At 38.1% G+C, this 16,057-nt stretch overlaps 1 protein-coding gene across 10 annotated transcripts in view; it reads right to left on the bottom strand.

The window, feature by feature from the left end:
• LOC103714392 (regulatory-associated protein of TOR 1-like) overlaps nucleotides 1-14,172 on the bottom strand; it is a 41,492-nt gene extending 27,320 nt beyond the window's left edge. For 2 of the 10 annotated variants that reach the window (XM_088703421.2, XM_088703423.2), the window contains exons 1-10: nucleotides 13,406-14,130; nucleotides 6,906-7,008; nucleotides 2,742-2,824; nucleotides 2,502-2,660; nucleotides 2,292-2,408; nucleotides 2,002-2,159; nucleotides 1,456-1,610; nucleotides 1,225-1,369; nucleotides 1,063-1,141; nucleotides 821-922 (exon numbers count right to left, since the gene is read on the bottom strand). In XM_088703421.2, the coding sequence (XP_088559547.2) occupies nucleotides 821-922; nucleotides 1,063-1,141; nucleotides 1,225-1,369; nucleotides 1,456-1,610; nucleotides 2,002-2,159; nucleotides 2,292-2,408; nucleotides 2,502-2,660; nucleotides 2,742-2,824; nucleotides 6,906-7,008; nucleotides 13,406-13,681 (1,377 nt within the window). In that variant the 5' untranslated portion in view covers nucleotides 13,682-14,130. Of the gene's footprint in view, nucleotides 1-820; nucleotides 923-1,062; nucleotides 1,142-1,224; nucleotides 1,370-1,455; nucleotides 1,611-2,001; nucleotides 2,160-2,291; nucleotides 2,409-2,501; nucleotides 2,661-2,741; nucleotides 2,825-3,947; nucleotides 4,050-6,905; nucleotides 10,153-13,405 lie in introns of those variants that run through there. The other 8 variants (XM_008801619.6, XM_088703427.2, XM_088703424.2 and 5 more) reach the window with 8 other exon arrangements.
• Between the last annotated feature and the right edge of the window lie 1,885 nt (nucleotides 14,173-16,057).

The following is a 16,057-nucleotide window of genomic DNA, read 5'->3' as shown; positions in this document are numbered from 1 at the left end:
CTTGTGACATTAGTCCTTTAATTTTTCTTGCAATTTTCTAGGTAATTAACCTATTCTGCTACCAATAGCATCTCAGGGATGCAAAGAATACATGTAAATACTTGGCACCAGGGAATTATAGTGTAGCAATGATGCTCCATAATTCACCTTCTGGTTTATATTGAGATTGACTGGCTCAGCTTACTGACATTCCAGCTGACTTTTTCAGCCATTGAATCCCATTGCCACTTCAAGTCATAAAACTCATTGATCTACCATCCCACATTATCAATTTCACAATTCTAGAAGTCATCTTGACAATTTGAACAGCTCAAGGCTCTGACCCATCCACCTAGATCTGTCACCTACCTAGTTGCTTTCACTGGCACGTGCCACTTCCATAATTTTAAACTAGTGCAGCTTCTTGCAATACCATCACAGCTCAAATGCACAATCTTTTCTCTTCTTAAATGATCAACCTTAGGGTACAATCTCAGCTCACTTACAAGCCTGTCATCCCGTCAAAAGATTGCATTGTTTTTTAAATTTTGCAGTAATATTGCTGTAACCTCTGCTCATTAACTCATAGTGTTGCTATAATGCTACCTTAATACAAGCCTCTTAAACCATCACAAATCCACTATATTATGTTAAGTTGATCCATTTTGCTTTTGCACCATGTTAAGATAGTTTAGCACCATGTTTGATCATTAATACCATGAACAATTAATACGTTAATAACCATTTGAGAGTAGAAAAGCATTATGCAAAACTGATTAAAATGAAAAACATCCCATTAAGAAAGCAAATATGTATCAAATAAAGCAAATAAGTGCCTCACCTGAAGAACTATAGGCAACTGCTCAGGCGGCTTCTTGTGTTCAGAGCCATGGTCGAGCCACACTTCAAAAGCTGTCAATTGTTCTGTGAAAAATGGGCTAGGCTGATATACAGAAAATAAGAAATGTCAGCAAACATCATAGCAATAAAACATGACAACGCTGTTTAACATTTGATGGTCATACTATAAAGATAAATGGCAGTTGCATTCATAATGCTGCAAGTATCTTAATATCACAAAACCTGAAACTCTGCATTTGGATTAGCAATTAATTGTGGAAGTTTAGAGAGACAAATCTCGGCCGCCATATCCCATGCATCCCTGAAATGTGCAAACTCTAATAAGAAAAGAAAAAATAAGGACTGATGTCTAATTATACAAAGCTAATAGCTCCATGTGGCTACCACATATGATGCTGATGAGTCGATGGTAACAATGGATATGAATTTGGAGAGCAATTTGCAGCTCGCATTATTCGCTCAGCAAGTAAGAAATTCCGAAAGAGACTAGCAACTAGCAGGTCTTGCCTAAATAGCCGCTGGAAAATATCTGCACATTGTCATTTACATATCAACATTTCACTCCTTCGAAAAATTATGTAGAAAATGCATAACAATAATCAAATGATCTAATACCATGAGGTAATACATTCCATGCTATTGTATCAGTGACAGCAGTGAAAATCCAGTTCAGTTCCCCCAGAAGTGTTTTTCGATCATTTTGGCGACCAGGAATCTGGTCTATGAGAGAGTGATCAAGCCAATCACGAAGTAACGAGCGAGAACAAAACCTAAGTAATAAAAGAAAACAATCTTAAATCATAACGACAACAAGCAGTGGTTCTCATTATGAAAAGTTGTACATGCTGCTATAATTATGTACTTAATATTTGGCTGGCATAGATCAAGTTTGACCATAAAAGTAGCTTCTAGTAACCAAGAGTAGGGTTCAAGCAACCAAGTAAAAGGCATGGAATAAGCAACAAAGAAGCTCCATACATGGTGACAGCAATATGACCGACACTCCAGAAAATAGAACATGGTAACAACAAGACATGATAAAACAGGAAAAGCATAACCCAGTTGCACTGCCAAAGAGCACCCACTTGCAGAAATGGTTCATATGCTCTTCTAGAGAACTTGGTGCATAGCAATTGAGTAAAGCATAAGGAAGAGACTAACCAACGTAATGCCATTTGAATAGGTGTTGTTAGACAGGATGTGAACACATCAGCAGGAAATTCGGAACTCTGAGGAAGAGTCTCATGTGCTTCACAGGCAGCAAGCAGAATGCAGTCCTTTGATGAAGCAGATGCATCAGAAGAGTTCCACTCTATGCGCTAAAAAATATGAGAACACAAGTTCCCACATCAAAAAAAGAATGTTAATATCATGAAATAATGCAATAAAGGCTTCCACAGAAAAATTATAAATTTAACCATTCGAGACAGTTATTAGTAAGTAGAGCAAACCTCCATAAAAGCATTGACAATCATCCCTGCAGCTGAGCAATCAAAAACATATATTGATGGTGTTTTCAACCAAGAATCAAGGTCGCTGATAGGCAATGGAATATATTGTGTATAACTCTGAAACAGAGTGAAAAAAAATAACATTTTAAACAGTTGTCCTAGAGTAAATATAACAATATAAAAATAGGTGATTAAAATCAGAGATAAGACCTTATTAAAAACCCAAATTCCATCATTAGGTGTAGGCTTTGGTACTCCATGTCCATTATAGTGAAATAAGACTCTTTCTGACCTAGCATATTTGCGGCAGGTAGTACAAAGCTTCTTCACTTCCTCCACAGTAGGATCAAGTTGACGTTTGTATCGAGCCTGTTACACATTGACAGCTCTTAACTGCATAAACGAGTTAATATAATAACATAGCATACCACAAGATTGAACAAGCCTTACCCGAGGTAGCCATCGTTCATATTGAGCATGCAAGGCTTTTCCAATTGTCTCAAGAGCCTTTGGAGCAGCCATAGAAGAAGGATCTGACAAGCCAAGAAGAAATAAAAACCATTCATCCTTTAGGAAATCAACCAAGGAAGAAATGCAGGAAAACAAGTGCTGAAGTCATTATCCATATGATTGCAATACTAATCATAAGAGTCAAAATGAACCATCAGGAGAAAGAGTTGTATTGCTTGTGAAATCTTGCTAGGGCATGTAAAACCAGATTCGATAGATGAGAAAGGGCTCACACACTAAGAAAGACACCACACAAATGGGTGCACAAAAAGCACCCAAATGCAAACCTGCCAACCATAACCGTAAGCATCACGCATTCTCCAAAACATTTGGATCAGCTTTGCAAATCTTAGAACATAGAAACGTAAAGTATCATAAAGATTGAGTGGTGCATAATTAGACAGACACATCATGTATGTGCTGTCATGGCATAGAAGCAAGAAGCTATTCCACTAATTTTCCTCTAGCACCCTCATTCAACCCTGCTCCTCTCCTAACTTAGGTAGTGAATAAATCAAGCATTTGCCACAAGAAGTACAGGCCAACAATAGATCCAACAGTTGAAAGAAAAGGAAAATCATGACAAGCAGTGCAGCAAATATTGTGAGAATATGACTGATTATGGGGCAAACTGCACACTGCAGAGAAAATAAATTAGGCCAAGATGAAAATAGAATACACAAGGCTATGGTGGAATTGCCATGATAGCACAGATGCATCAGAAAAGTTAACAAAACAAAAGCTGCAGAGTTGCCACACGACAAGGCCCAATGCGGCACATGATCTAAATTTGTAAAGCAAACCTAACAATGAAGACAATTTTAAAGAAAATGGAGAGAATGGGACCAACTTCTCTATAAAATCTCAAGTAACACTCAAAAAACCGAAAAAGAAACTTTAAATGTAAATCATTTTAGTAGAAATCCTGCCTAACAAGGTTGGTGAAGGTGAAACAGCCAGCATGTGATTGCCAGCAAAGCAAGCTAGCTGACCGATGACACCAATTATCAACAAGCACATTAATGAAATATGAAGCACCTTGAGCAGATGCAAACAAAACTATTAAAATGAAAACATCAAAGAGAGATTAGCCAACTATGGTTGCCAAACAAGGCAAGAAATGTAGCTAAATCTCATGGTAGTTACCTCAAGAAAATGAAGCATCTTTAGATATTGCTGATGCACAAGGAGTTGGTGCACAACAGTCCCAAAGCTGCAAGAATCTTAAGGTGGCACATAAGGATGTTTCTGCCAAAAGTTCAAAACACACAAAAAAATAAAAACATGGCGATGCTCAAGCTGAAGGTAAATGAAGAGTGGATGAATAGAGCAGGGCCAACCAAAATGGTTATGTCAGATAGGAAGACCGACAGCAAGACTCCAGGAACAGAGTAATGCTATAGCAAAAAAAATGATAGCAATCTAAGAACAATCCAGTGCGAAATCAAAGAGACAAGACCACCAATGGCATGGTAGTGGAACAAAATTCCAAGAAAAAAATGTAGTGTGTCATGCATATAAATCAAAACATAACGGGCTGTTGAACCACATTAAGGCAAGATTATGAGAATGGTCTAGAAAACACAAGAAGTAAGGTGAAAACTAAGGTTCACCAGATCTGTACCATCCTATTACAATGTCAATATGTCATGTATTGAGGCTGGTCTGGTGTACCGAGTGCAAGATTCGCCGTCTCAGTGCCGGATCCCGTACCAGTGTTACACTAGCACAGTGTCGGTACGGTACGATACATAATTTTTTTTGGCATACCGATACTCGGTACGCCATCTGTACCGGATACCGGTACCAAATAGGTACGATACGGTATGCCCTGTATCGCCCAGCTCGGGTCGGGAGAGCACACCATGACCGAGTGTCGGTACACCCTCCGTACTGTATACTGGCTCGATATCGAGATGATACGGTTAATCGGTATGCACTGGTACAATAAACCTCGGTGATAACAATCTGAGACTTAGAAGAGATTGTTAACTACTTGAAATGAAAGGCAAGCCTAGGCATAATTAATGTGTTCAATAGGGTTTCTAGATTGTTGCATTCACTTTATTTTCAATATGGTAGTGGGATGGGGCCGATGGGCATGACAACTCTAGTGCTTCCTAAGAAGGTGGACCAAACCTAAGCCAGAGTCTCTCAATCTAAGCTTTTTCTCCAAACTAATGAAATGAATTTTTATTCAGGCAACCAGAAACAACAATATCTTGCTACATTCATTTATACCATATACTAGATCACCATAGGCTAGAACATATTTAAGCAAGTGCTTTTGCTTGGATCACAACATTTGCCGATGAAGAAGAGCAACAATGATCCCAAAATTTGAGGTGTTTACCAAGGAAGCAAATTACCTTGTTTATTTTAGGGGCAAGAAACATAAATTACAAAGCAATCAATTAAAAAAATTATTTCATATACCACTTACTAGTTAAATGCCTCACTCTCTCAATCTTTTCCCCAATCTAGGGATGATGACACGATGTTTTCACCATAGATATCTAAGAAAAGATAATTTTGGTTTTTAGGCTATTCTCCTTGATATCATGCAGAAAGAAAATAATGTTGATCCTTTTAAAGGTAAAAATGACAATAATAGTTCTCAGAGGTATTTATGTGGATATGTTCTTATAAAGTAACCTTCATTGAGACTATGGCATCTCTTGGGACATAGAAAGGTCAAAATATAGTGCTACCGGACAACTTGCAGGTTAATATATTAAAGTTCTCTTTCTAAAAAACGTATCTTATGTATTCAAGAAACCTTTAAATTAGATTAATTCACCCACACCCACCCAACCAAAGAATTTATCATCCATCGACATTCCAGGAATGTGAATTAATAAACTGTCTTCAGCAATGTGCCTCGCTTGTCAAAGCTAGATGCAATCTTCCAAGGTAGTATTTTGCCATTGGACAAGAAATACAATCACTTGAATCTCCTTGACAAGAAGGGGAATCTCATAAAATAATCCATACAAACTCATCTCAAAATTTTAACAAGGAATTTTGTTTCCACTTATTAAAGGTCATTAACCAATTAGTCATGCATCACCAGTGTTGAGAGCTTGATTTATTGGTGCTCTCTAAGCCAAGTTCATATGGATTTGACAACATTAAAATGTGGGAAACAAGGAATCACCTCAGGAAACTAATTAAAGATTCGATCGATCAATCAATCAGTTGTATCTAGAAATCATTAAAGCCATTTTTGCACAGAATACATCAGAGAAAACCCTAGAACATACCACAATCCTTGATCCAATCGGAAGCAAACCTGATCCCATTATTTACTGTGAAAAAAATGGCATTATTTTTTTATTTTGCAATTATCTATGTTCAGCAAATTTTGAACAGTTGGGCATACCAAGCGTCGATACACCATCCATACCGTGTACCGGTACCAAACCGGTATAGTATGGTACGCTCATACCGCCTGGTTCAGTACGGTATGGCGTACCATGACAGAAATATTTCCAGCAATAATTTCAAATGATTTACTATCATATAGTAAACACAAATGCTATTAGAAATGCATAAATATCATACAATCCCAAAGTGCTAGGATCATAAATTTGATATCGAAGTGAAGGGGTGGGGTTAGGAACACTACACGTCATTAACGATGACCATATAATGTTCTGGCTTACTGTGAAAAAAAGCATAATAGCATACACATAATAGAGAGATTTTGTGGTTTCATGATAAAATGTGTTTTGGACCATAAAGATGCAGCTATAGACACTACGCAGAGACATGCACGTGTGCACACATGCATGCAAACCCACAACATGCAGAACCTTTTTTTCTTGGGTTGGGGGGTGGAGAGTTGCAGGGCTGCAAATATGCAGCAATTTTTTAATGATGCCCTTGTTGTAGTCTATAGTCTGCCTTTTTTCTAAAATGTGACAATGAAAGGAGATGCATATTAATAAAATCTTTTAAGGTGAAAAACTCATTGTAAAACATTAAGAAGCTAACTCATCTAAGATGGTAGCAGAAGACACTAATAATAAAAATTAGCAGCAATAGAACAGAATACAGATATATTGATAGTAACAAGAAACTAGTGGTAGTAACCGACTTTACCTATCCAGCACTCCATTCTCGCACAAGGGGAGATTTTTATTACATCTGGTGGATCAACACCAATATTTAAACATAAAACAAGTGCCACATATTCCGTCTTCATCTGCACTACAAACTCATAGTCAATCAAATATGGAAGTTCAAAAATTAAAATCAATTAAAATAATGCTACAGACTTATGGACTCCATCTAGATTGGGTAACACTAAGAGTTGGTTAAAAGGTATTGTAAAGATTCAAAGAAGGAAAGCTTGAAATACAATGGCTATAATCCATTAAAGACTAAAGAGGACCAAGTTTATCTCCATGACAGCATGGTGGAGAGAAACAGAGATAACCAATCACTAAGATATTGTAAATTACAGTGGTAAAGTCATGCATTATAAGCTCAATATTTCAGTAAATTAAAAATTCTCTCTGTTAAGCTGGACATAACGTCATGATACACAAAGCATGTGCAGCCATGACTACAAATATATACATATGTACAGGCATACATGCATGCATATACTAGAAACCGGACAAATGCAATTCACGTTAAGAAAATATTTTTTTATTAAAAAAAAGAGTTTGATAAAAATGTGGACTGGAGAAAGAGCATTGATGTTTTTGTTAATTTTTAAAAAATTTAAAGAGTCCAATGTATTGGGGATGCAGTGAGAGATAGCTTTTTTTTTAAAATAGAGTTCAACTAGCGTGGGATGTGTAGGAGAAATCATGCAGATAAGAGTGTAGATTAAACAAAAGCACATAAACAAAGAGAGGTGTGCATGAATTATATATCTAACCACCTTAGTCATTTTTTCTTTCTTGGAGATACTCGTGAAGAGAGAAACTAGGGTTATTCTGGTCACAAAATTTGATAGTGGAACATAAAATGGCATATTCCTCCCTCATTTATTAATATAGTGTAGATATATATATATATAATCCAAATAGAAATAACCAAATTTATCAAGCTTTGTATGTGATGAACCCTCGTAAAGCATATTCCTGTTAAGGACTAGCTTTGGTGTTCCACTGCCACTGCAATTTTTTTGAAATTATTTGCCAAAACTCCCATCAGTGTCAGCTAAGATAGCCTTCAATGCAAATTCAAGCACCTCTGTTTACAAAAGCCTTGTCAGATTTTCACCACATACCTATACCATCTTGATGGGCATTTCATTATTTTGATTGTCTCCAAGTGCCGTAAACCCTCTAACATGCTCGTTTCTCACTATATGCTTCCTAATTACTATACATCCATCTTAGCTTCTCATTTTAGCTGCAACAATCTCATTTGCATTGACACTCTTCATTTCCCAATATTTTGATTCCTACGACATAGTTTCCTATGATCATTCTCTAAAATTTTCCGGTAAATCACCAAGAAATTCATTAGTCACATTTCCCATAAAACACCTCTCCACATCATCCAAAAAACTTTTACTCTACACCATTAGTAGAAATGTCTTCATCTTTCTCCTCTCTCTCTCTCTCTCTCTCTCTACTTTAGGTCTAGGTTATCTTTCATCATTCAACATACATATAGCCTCAATTTATTTCCATGAAACTGCATTTGAAAGACTCTACATTTGTTCTTCTATCTTTTAGGTCCTCATCCTTTAGGGAATTTCCTCCATGATTCTAATTTAGCATTTAAACCTCTACTCTTGCCAAACACTATTTCACTTACAAATAATAGAAACCATGAAAGATTGTCATAAATTTTGGCAATAAGCGCACCTACAACTAGTGAAAGAAGATATGGGCATAGTATTCCTTTAGTCAATCCTGGAAAATTTTGGGACCAAACCGCTTCCATTTGATCCACATCCAATTAGCTTCCCCTGATCTCATCAATTAGAGTTAAAAATAAGGTCAAAAATACCAAAGTCGTGTAAGTGATGCAAAAGCAATCATGAATTTTGATAGCTCAATTAGAAGATTTGACAATTCAAGACCAACCATCAAAATTAGGATCACGGTACGCCATATGGTACCAAACCGGACGATAGGAGGCATACTATACCATACCAGATCGGTACTCGTATATGATACAGGAGGCGTACCGAGTGTCGGTACGCCAAACCGGCCTCCGCACCGGACGTACCGACACAGTGATAGAGTGGAACCAGTACGGAGCCCGGTATCGAGATAGCATACCCTAGTTAAGATACTATTCTTTTAGTCCTAAACAAGGTAGGAAACTTATTTGAGGCAACATATAGCTATCCGTTGATTCTAGGGGTGTTACAAGTGTCTTCAAAGGCTCCAAATGTCATAAAATCACCTTAGGGTGTCAAATTTGCTTGAATCCTTTCCTTCTACGGCTTTTTGTAGATGAGGTCTAGACACCACCATGAGTCCAATTGATAAAAGGGGCCTTAAGAAATGATAAAGATCATACATGCTCGTCACTTTTCATAAAAAGTAAATGAAGCTTTGAACTTTGGAAACTTTATCCGAGTGTTCTTTGTTGGTGTGACTCTACCCTCATTATGGTGCAACTCTAAGAGTTTCCTTCGAGTACAACTCAAAAAAAGGAGAAAAAAATCCTTCTTAAAACTAATGCAACATCAAAAGACACAAGGAACCCTTTTGGAGGCCAACGCAACTCCAGTCAAATCAAGTGATTGATCAATAAGATACCAGCTATTTCTTTTGAGATAGATCTACTTGCATAATTTTTTTAAAAATGTACGTACTTATTGTTTTCTTGCTAAATAGACAATACAAATTCCTTCCTGAGGTAGAAGAGGACTCAACATGTCTCATTTGCAGTTCAAACCTTGACTTGTCTTCTAACTTTAAACAACCTTAGACCACATGCTTCCACAACCAAATGAGCAAAACCCTTGCTTCCCCTGGCCCTCATCCTAACCTTGCATCACCTTTCCTCAATCCTCAAAGCTGTGCATGCCATATACCATCTCGATATTGGAGTAATCATTAGAGAATGCCATATCATTAAACTAGCCAAACTAGATCTATTGATGATAAGAGAAAAGCAACATCAACATGGTTTAAAGACCACAATACCAACTGGTGGGCCAAAACAAAATCCTGGGTTTACATACTTCTATCCATCATAGTGCTCATGTTGATCACCAAAATTTTAATAAGATGTCTGCAGTCCCTAAATTTAGGTGTAAACATAAGCACATGTCAACAACCGTACCTTCATCCACATTGAAAGTTCATAGTCAATGCCACATAAACAACAGGAGGTTAGTGCAATAAAACCTAATCATCAAGATGATGTCAAGTACTACGCCACGAGCAAATGGAATCTACAATCCATTCGTTGAATAGAGCCACTGGGCCAATCTGAAGTGCTTTCAAAAAGTTCAAAGACAAACCATGAGCATAAGATAAAGGAGCTTGAAGCATCAACTTTTATGTCGCTTTGTGGGATATAGGAGATCGGTGAATGAGCCTACAAAGGAAGGCATTAGAAAATCAAGTAGTATCAAAGAAAACTTACAATATATGTCTATAGACTGGGACCATATTTTGTTAAGAAAAGATACACATATTCTCCTAATAGTTCCTTTGGTTAACTTATTTTTTCTTATTTTATTATATGGTATATGTGTTTCTCATCTTGGTAATGAAAAGTGGATGCAATATCCCCTCTTATCTAAAACAAATAACAACTCCTCTTAATAGTTAAAAATCAATATATCCTTCAAGACTAATCATCCAATAAATAGTCTACTCACACTACCAAAAATAAAGAAGTAAATAAATAAATGGTCTACTTTTCTTCCTCCTCCTCATTCTTTTACTCAAGTCCCACGGTCAAGATTCTTTATTTCCTGGGTAGGATCAAAAGAGAAAAATAGAAGATGATTGTTCACATCATGGCAGCAAGACAAGTGCACAAGGCAAGAAATAACGATTTAAGATCCAAGATCCAATATGCTAACTAGATCAATGATGGGCAAGCCCGAAAAGTACTCCAATCACCCACATGCAAGTCAAACTAAGTGATAGTCTTCCATAATTTGCAATAGAAATTAAAAAAAACAATTAAAATCTAAGCTCGGAATATGGACCAAGAAACTTAAAAGCTTCCAAAAATGATAGGACTAGGCCCTCCAAATCAAAGCCGAGCCCGTATTGGCCATGGAAATCAAGCCTAGAAAAGACATCTTAATTTTCAACATGAATCAATCTACTAAGGCCAAAATAGATTATTTAGCCAAACTTGAACCAAAACTTGCTGCAAATTCTGAGTTTGATTCGTTCAGTTGGTTTCACATGAAATTAGACAGTGAAAATCTATTATTGGCCATTCCATACAAAGCCAAAATTAATCGTCGATAACATAATTATTAGTTATTGACTTGTTAGTGTCATTTATATATCATTTCTTCATTTCCTTGAGTAAATTTAGGTATTTGACATCAATTTTGTCATAGTTTTTTTTTAGTCAAAAGATTGACTCACATAGCGATACTACTCTTCTATGTGAATTACACCTAGTCACTAGTGTTTTCTTTTCAAACTGATATTTCTTCTACTAGAATTCATCCTAGCCAAATAGAATTAATCATGAAATGGTTAATTCTGCTATGCTCCTTGAATTCTTCACAAACTATTTGCGCAATGGACCTTTTTCCTTCTTAAGTTTATCTTTGATGGCTGCTTTAGGTCAGAAGAAGATCCAAAACCCTGACTTCATCTAACATCCAATAGAGCAAACATCAAATTGATTTCTTGTTTCCTCAAGCCAAAATACCATCAAGCAATTTTTAGTTGAAAAGACCAAAGAACTCAATTGGAGTGCAGAGATAAAATTTTGAAGTTAATCTGTAACTTGCAATGATAATAATCATTATATCAAGTTAGAAATAGTATGCAAATAAATAATGCAGTTTTGCTTTCATATATTTTACTCATACAGATACTTATATACAGAGTTGTCTCTTTAATGTTTCAATTTGTTAACAAATAATTAAGCAATGGAATTTAAGCTGATGTGCGACGATATTTTTTTGTTTTTATTGGTTTTTATTAAAAATTTAGCTTGTTTAGAATTTTGTATCTTTCATGATTTTGCTTCATATTATATGTGATATTATTTTCTAATTTTCCTTAAGTCTTGATTTTTTACGGAAATTACAAAATTCAGAACTCAACTGCCAAAATTGAAATTCAAAAGGGCTCAATCAAACTGAAACAAACATCAAGACTTCAAAGCTTGGGTAGAACTCAACTGTTCATCCAGAAGCTTCCTATGCTTGAGACACATGATCCTCAACCCAAGCTATATCATATGTTCAATAAACAAATGTCAGTCTACAAATCACTATATCTATATACTAAAAAATAAGTCCCCTGAGATGTGTTTGACTAATAAAATGTATGAAGAGGGGGAAAAAATGAATGATGAAAAACACTCCTGAAAAAGGCAAAAGCAGGATCAATGCTATCATAACAAAATTTTAATAAGCATAAGGGCCCATCTTTTTCCATCCTCTTCTTCTAATCTTGATGAAAACATATTATTTTTCCTCAACGAAGACCATTAGAATCGCTCGGTTCTATATAGAAAGCAATCCTAATCTTTTGAAATGTCTAAATAAACAGTAATCACCCTCAAAAATGGCATCCCATTATTTTCCATAATAGAATACAAGGATAGGGGTTGCCAATCTTAACTCCATGGCGTAATAGAGATAATATAAATTTCTTTCAACTGCACGACAAGCCTCTTTCTCCGACTAAAAACTCGGATATCCAGGGAAGCTTGTCTCTTGTGCGAGATATTTATTACAATTTATTGCTGGCCATAGTATACTTCTAGAAGTCAAAAACCAATTAATCAAATAAAATGAGTCTCAGCACAGTTCAATACATATGAAGAGCATGATCAGTTGTAGGATCAATCCCAGTCAAGTTACCATCAATAAAGGGTGCTTGCTTGCAAGACATGATATTAACCCAGACCTTATGATCCTGCAACGGTATCGACATTATTAATAGAGCGAATACATCTGAAATAAAGCTCTCTGCTCAAGCAATGTGCAGACCTGTCATTGCCTTATCCATTAAGCACAAGAACTTAAGCAACTACTTCAAGAAATCATATGAAACAGAGACAGCCTAGCAAGAATACGCTTTCTTGGCTCCCAGTAACTATCGCCATCATAAATTTAGCAAAAGACGACACTTCTCAATTCACTAATTAATGTAACAGGGCAGCTTACTTGGGTCGCCAAACAATCAGCTCTCCAAAGAAGGAAAATATTAACCGGTTACTTATATTTCCTATCTTTTGTTTTTTTTTTTTCCTCCTATCTTTTGTTTTTACTTGTCGTTCTCTATTTTCTCCTAAATTGAGGGATTTCGCTCAAGAATAGGAACTTATGGTACCAACAGAGCTAGAGATGGCATTTATTCTCAACCGAAGAGAACCAATATACAAAAAATAGCAGCTCATGGCAGCATGACGAACTCCCTCAAAAGGAGATAAGAAATTATAGCAAAGAAACAGAAACAGCCACTTACCCGATCCTTCGGCCGCCACTTCGACACCAACCCGCTCTCCGACGGCCCTGAAGGCATGCAATCCTCGAACCCCTCGTGCCTGAAGTCGCAGAGCACCACGATCTGCGGCAGGTACGCCATGCTGGTGGTCGCCGCCCCGGCAGCGGCGGCCTCGGAATCCCTCCTCTGGCCGGCGGCATCCCCGTCCTCCCGGTTTCCGGAGAACTCGTCCAGGTGGTTCGACAATGACGCCGAAGACTGAGAGAACCGGGCCGCCATCAGATCTCCCAACGCCATCTAAACAAACCCGTCCCCCCGCCTCACCCCTGCCCCAGCCTCGCCTCCTCCCGCATCGCCCCAAAAGAGAAATCCTAACCCTAACCCTAACCCTAACCCAAGAAGAATCCAAGAATTCTCTCCTCCCCCTCCCCCTCGCCTCCAAGAGCCGACCGACGGAGCTTGCGAGCTAATCCACGAAGCCGCAGGGCCAGCGGCGCATGGAGATTCTCCGGAGGAGCGAAACCCAATCCAGCTCTGTAGAACTCTAGGGGACCTCCGGAGCCGTCGGGAAACCCTAGGATTTGGAGAGGATGGCGGCAGAGGGAAATGGCGGAAGCAAAGAAAGCGAGCTAGCTAGGAAAGCAAATAAATACATAACCATTAACCCCCCACCGTCTTCTGAACTAAAATATGAGCGATTTTTTTATTTTTTTTTCTCAAGAGAGAGTGAAAGGGGACTCTTTTATGAAATTTTATCGAGTAATTTCTTTAGATTCTTTATTTTCTCCTCTCCGCTTTTATCGTTTCGAACTTTCGATTATTTATTTGAAAACAAAAAAAAGTTTGGGAGCCGCCGTTCGCTTTCTGCCCCCGCTTTCGGTTTACCGTTTAGCTTCAACCTTCCCGGAATGCCCCTGGAGAATCCCTGCCGTCTCGACTCCGTACCATCCCGTTATTCTGTCTCATGGTGAGCTGGAGCTCGTCCCAGATCGCCTTGCGCAGGGAATTTTCCTTCCCTAAAGTCGGCACGTGGTTGTCCCTTTCCCACGTAACAAGGCTTCGAGCCTGGGCGTCGGACCGATACGCGGCGGGTTACCTGACGGTAGTTCGGCGACGTAACGGCTCGGACGTGGCTTGGGGACTGATCCCTGGCCGTCCAATCGATGATGGACGGGCATAAAGTGGATAAGGACCACGGGGGACGAGAGGCCGCCTAACGCGGAGGCTAATACGGGGATGGATTGGATGCGGGGGAGGGGAGCGGCAGCGAGGCCACGCGACTACGCGAGCGAGCCGCTTGATGATGGTTTTGGGAGGGGGTTTTGTTGCTTGCCAGCTCAGCACATAGCATGCGTCCAATGAGAAATAACTGGACGAAGCTAATGCCGTCTCTTGCTTTTCACAGCATCCACAAAATCTACAGAGAGCCCCTCAAACGTTCTAAAATTAAATCCATGGCAAAGGTGAGAACTCATTGGTCTTTTCTTGAAAATTTGCAATGTTTAATTAAAAAACAACATGGCTCCAAAATATAGAGTGGGTAATCTAGAATATGAGGAATCAATCTCAATTTGGGTCTAATTAAATCTAAAATTTAGATCCATGGATTAGCTATTCCTCGAATTCATTTGAGATTAATTTTCTCGCAACACCGATCTCACTTCCATTGACAAGTCACTTACGACACTTTTCTTTTTATTTCATGCGGTTTTAGTTACAAGTATGTAGTTAATTGCATGTTGCCGATATATTCAGTCGAATCTTACCATTATCCGAATTAAATTGTTGACTGCAATAATCAATGAGTATGCTCATGAGTCCTTGATTAATTATATCTTTAACTAATTGATGGTTAATTAATGCGGCTGGGCAGTGCTCAGTCTTTATACCTTTTATTGTTGGTTCAGTACAATGAGCAAGAAAAAATAAATCGATGATTATCCATGGAGATAAGAAATCCAGAATCATAATGATTGTTGAATAAGGCCAGAGTGACAGGTGGTGCAAGGCTGGCTAGGTGAGAGCTCTTGACTGGCCTTTACCTTTTTGGGGGCCTTGTGTGGGGATGGTCTGGTTCCATTCTCTAGTGACTGCTGACCTCCATTACTTTTGGGATATCACAGAGCACCACATCCTCTTGAACACTAATTGCTTGTAGCCATCGTGATCGCCAAAGTTTTATGTTCTCTTCCCTTTTTAGTGCTCTCTCTCTCTCTCTCTCTCTCTCTCTCTCTCTCTCTCTGTGTGTGTGTGTGTGTGTGTGTGTGTAGTATTCCCTTGCAGCAAATCGGAATGCAAAGGAAGGAGGCCATGCACTGTATTCCTTGAAAACATGTTTGCGGTGCATAGAGCGAGTTGATCTCTTTTGGCTATCTTCCTTTAGTTAAAGAGGAAACTGCCAATATAAAGCAAGCCAAAGTGGAAACTAGAAAGGAACTTTGCGCTAAAAAACTTGGAAATTATTGCTGGCTTGTGGTTGAAAGAGAATGGTGTCTGGAGAGGTGATTCTCAGGGGACCTTGAAAGCTCAGTTGGATCATTTATATCAAGTTGATGTATTGTCATGGAATTTGTTTGAGTCTTTTTTAAAGTATAGCTCAGAAAAAAACATGGTGCAGTCTTGCAACCTAGTAAAAAGTGGTGGCTTCAAGCAGGTGATATAGTAGCTAAACTG

The sequence above is a fragment of the Phoenix dactylifera genome, chromosome 8 (assembly GCF_051530095.1).
Source record: "Phoenix dactylifera cultivar Ajwa chromosome 8, Ajwa_hap1_PhDact_Kaust_v1.1, whole genome shotgun sequence".
In the NCBI taxonomy this organism is placed as follows: domain Eukaryota; kingdom Viridiplantae; phylum Streptophyta; class Magnoliopsida; order Arecales; family Arecaceae; genus Phoenix; species Phoenix dactylifera.
Note: the sequence above shows the minus strand (reverse complement) of the source record. Positions and strands in the feature narration are given on the sequence as shown.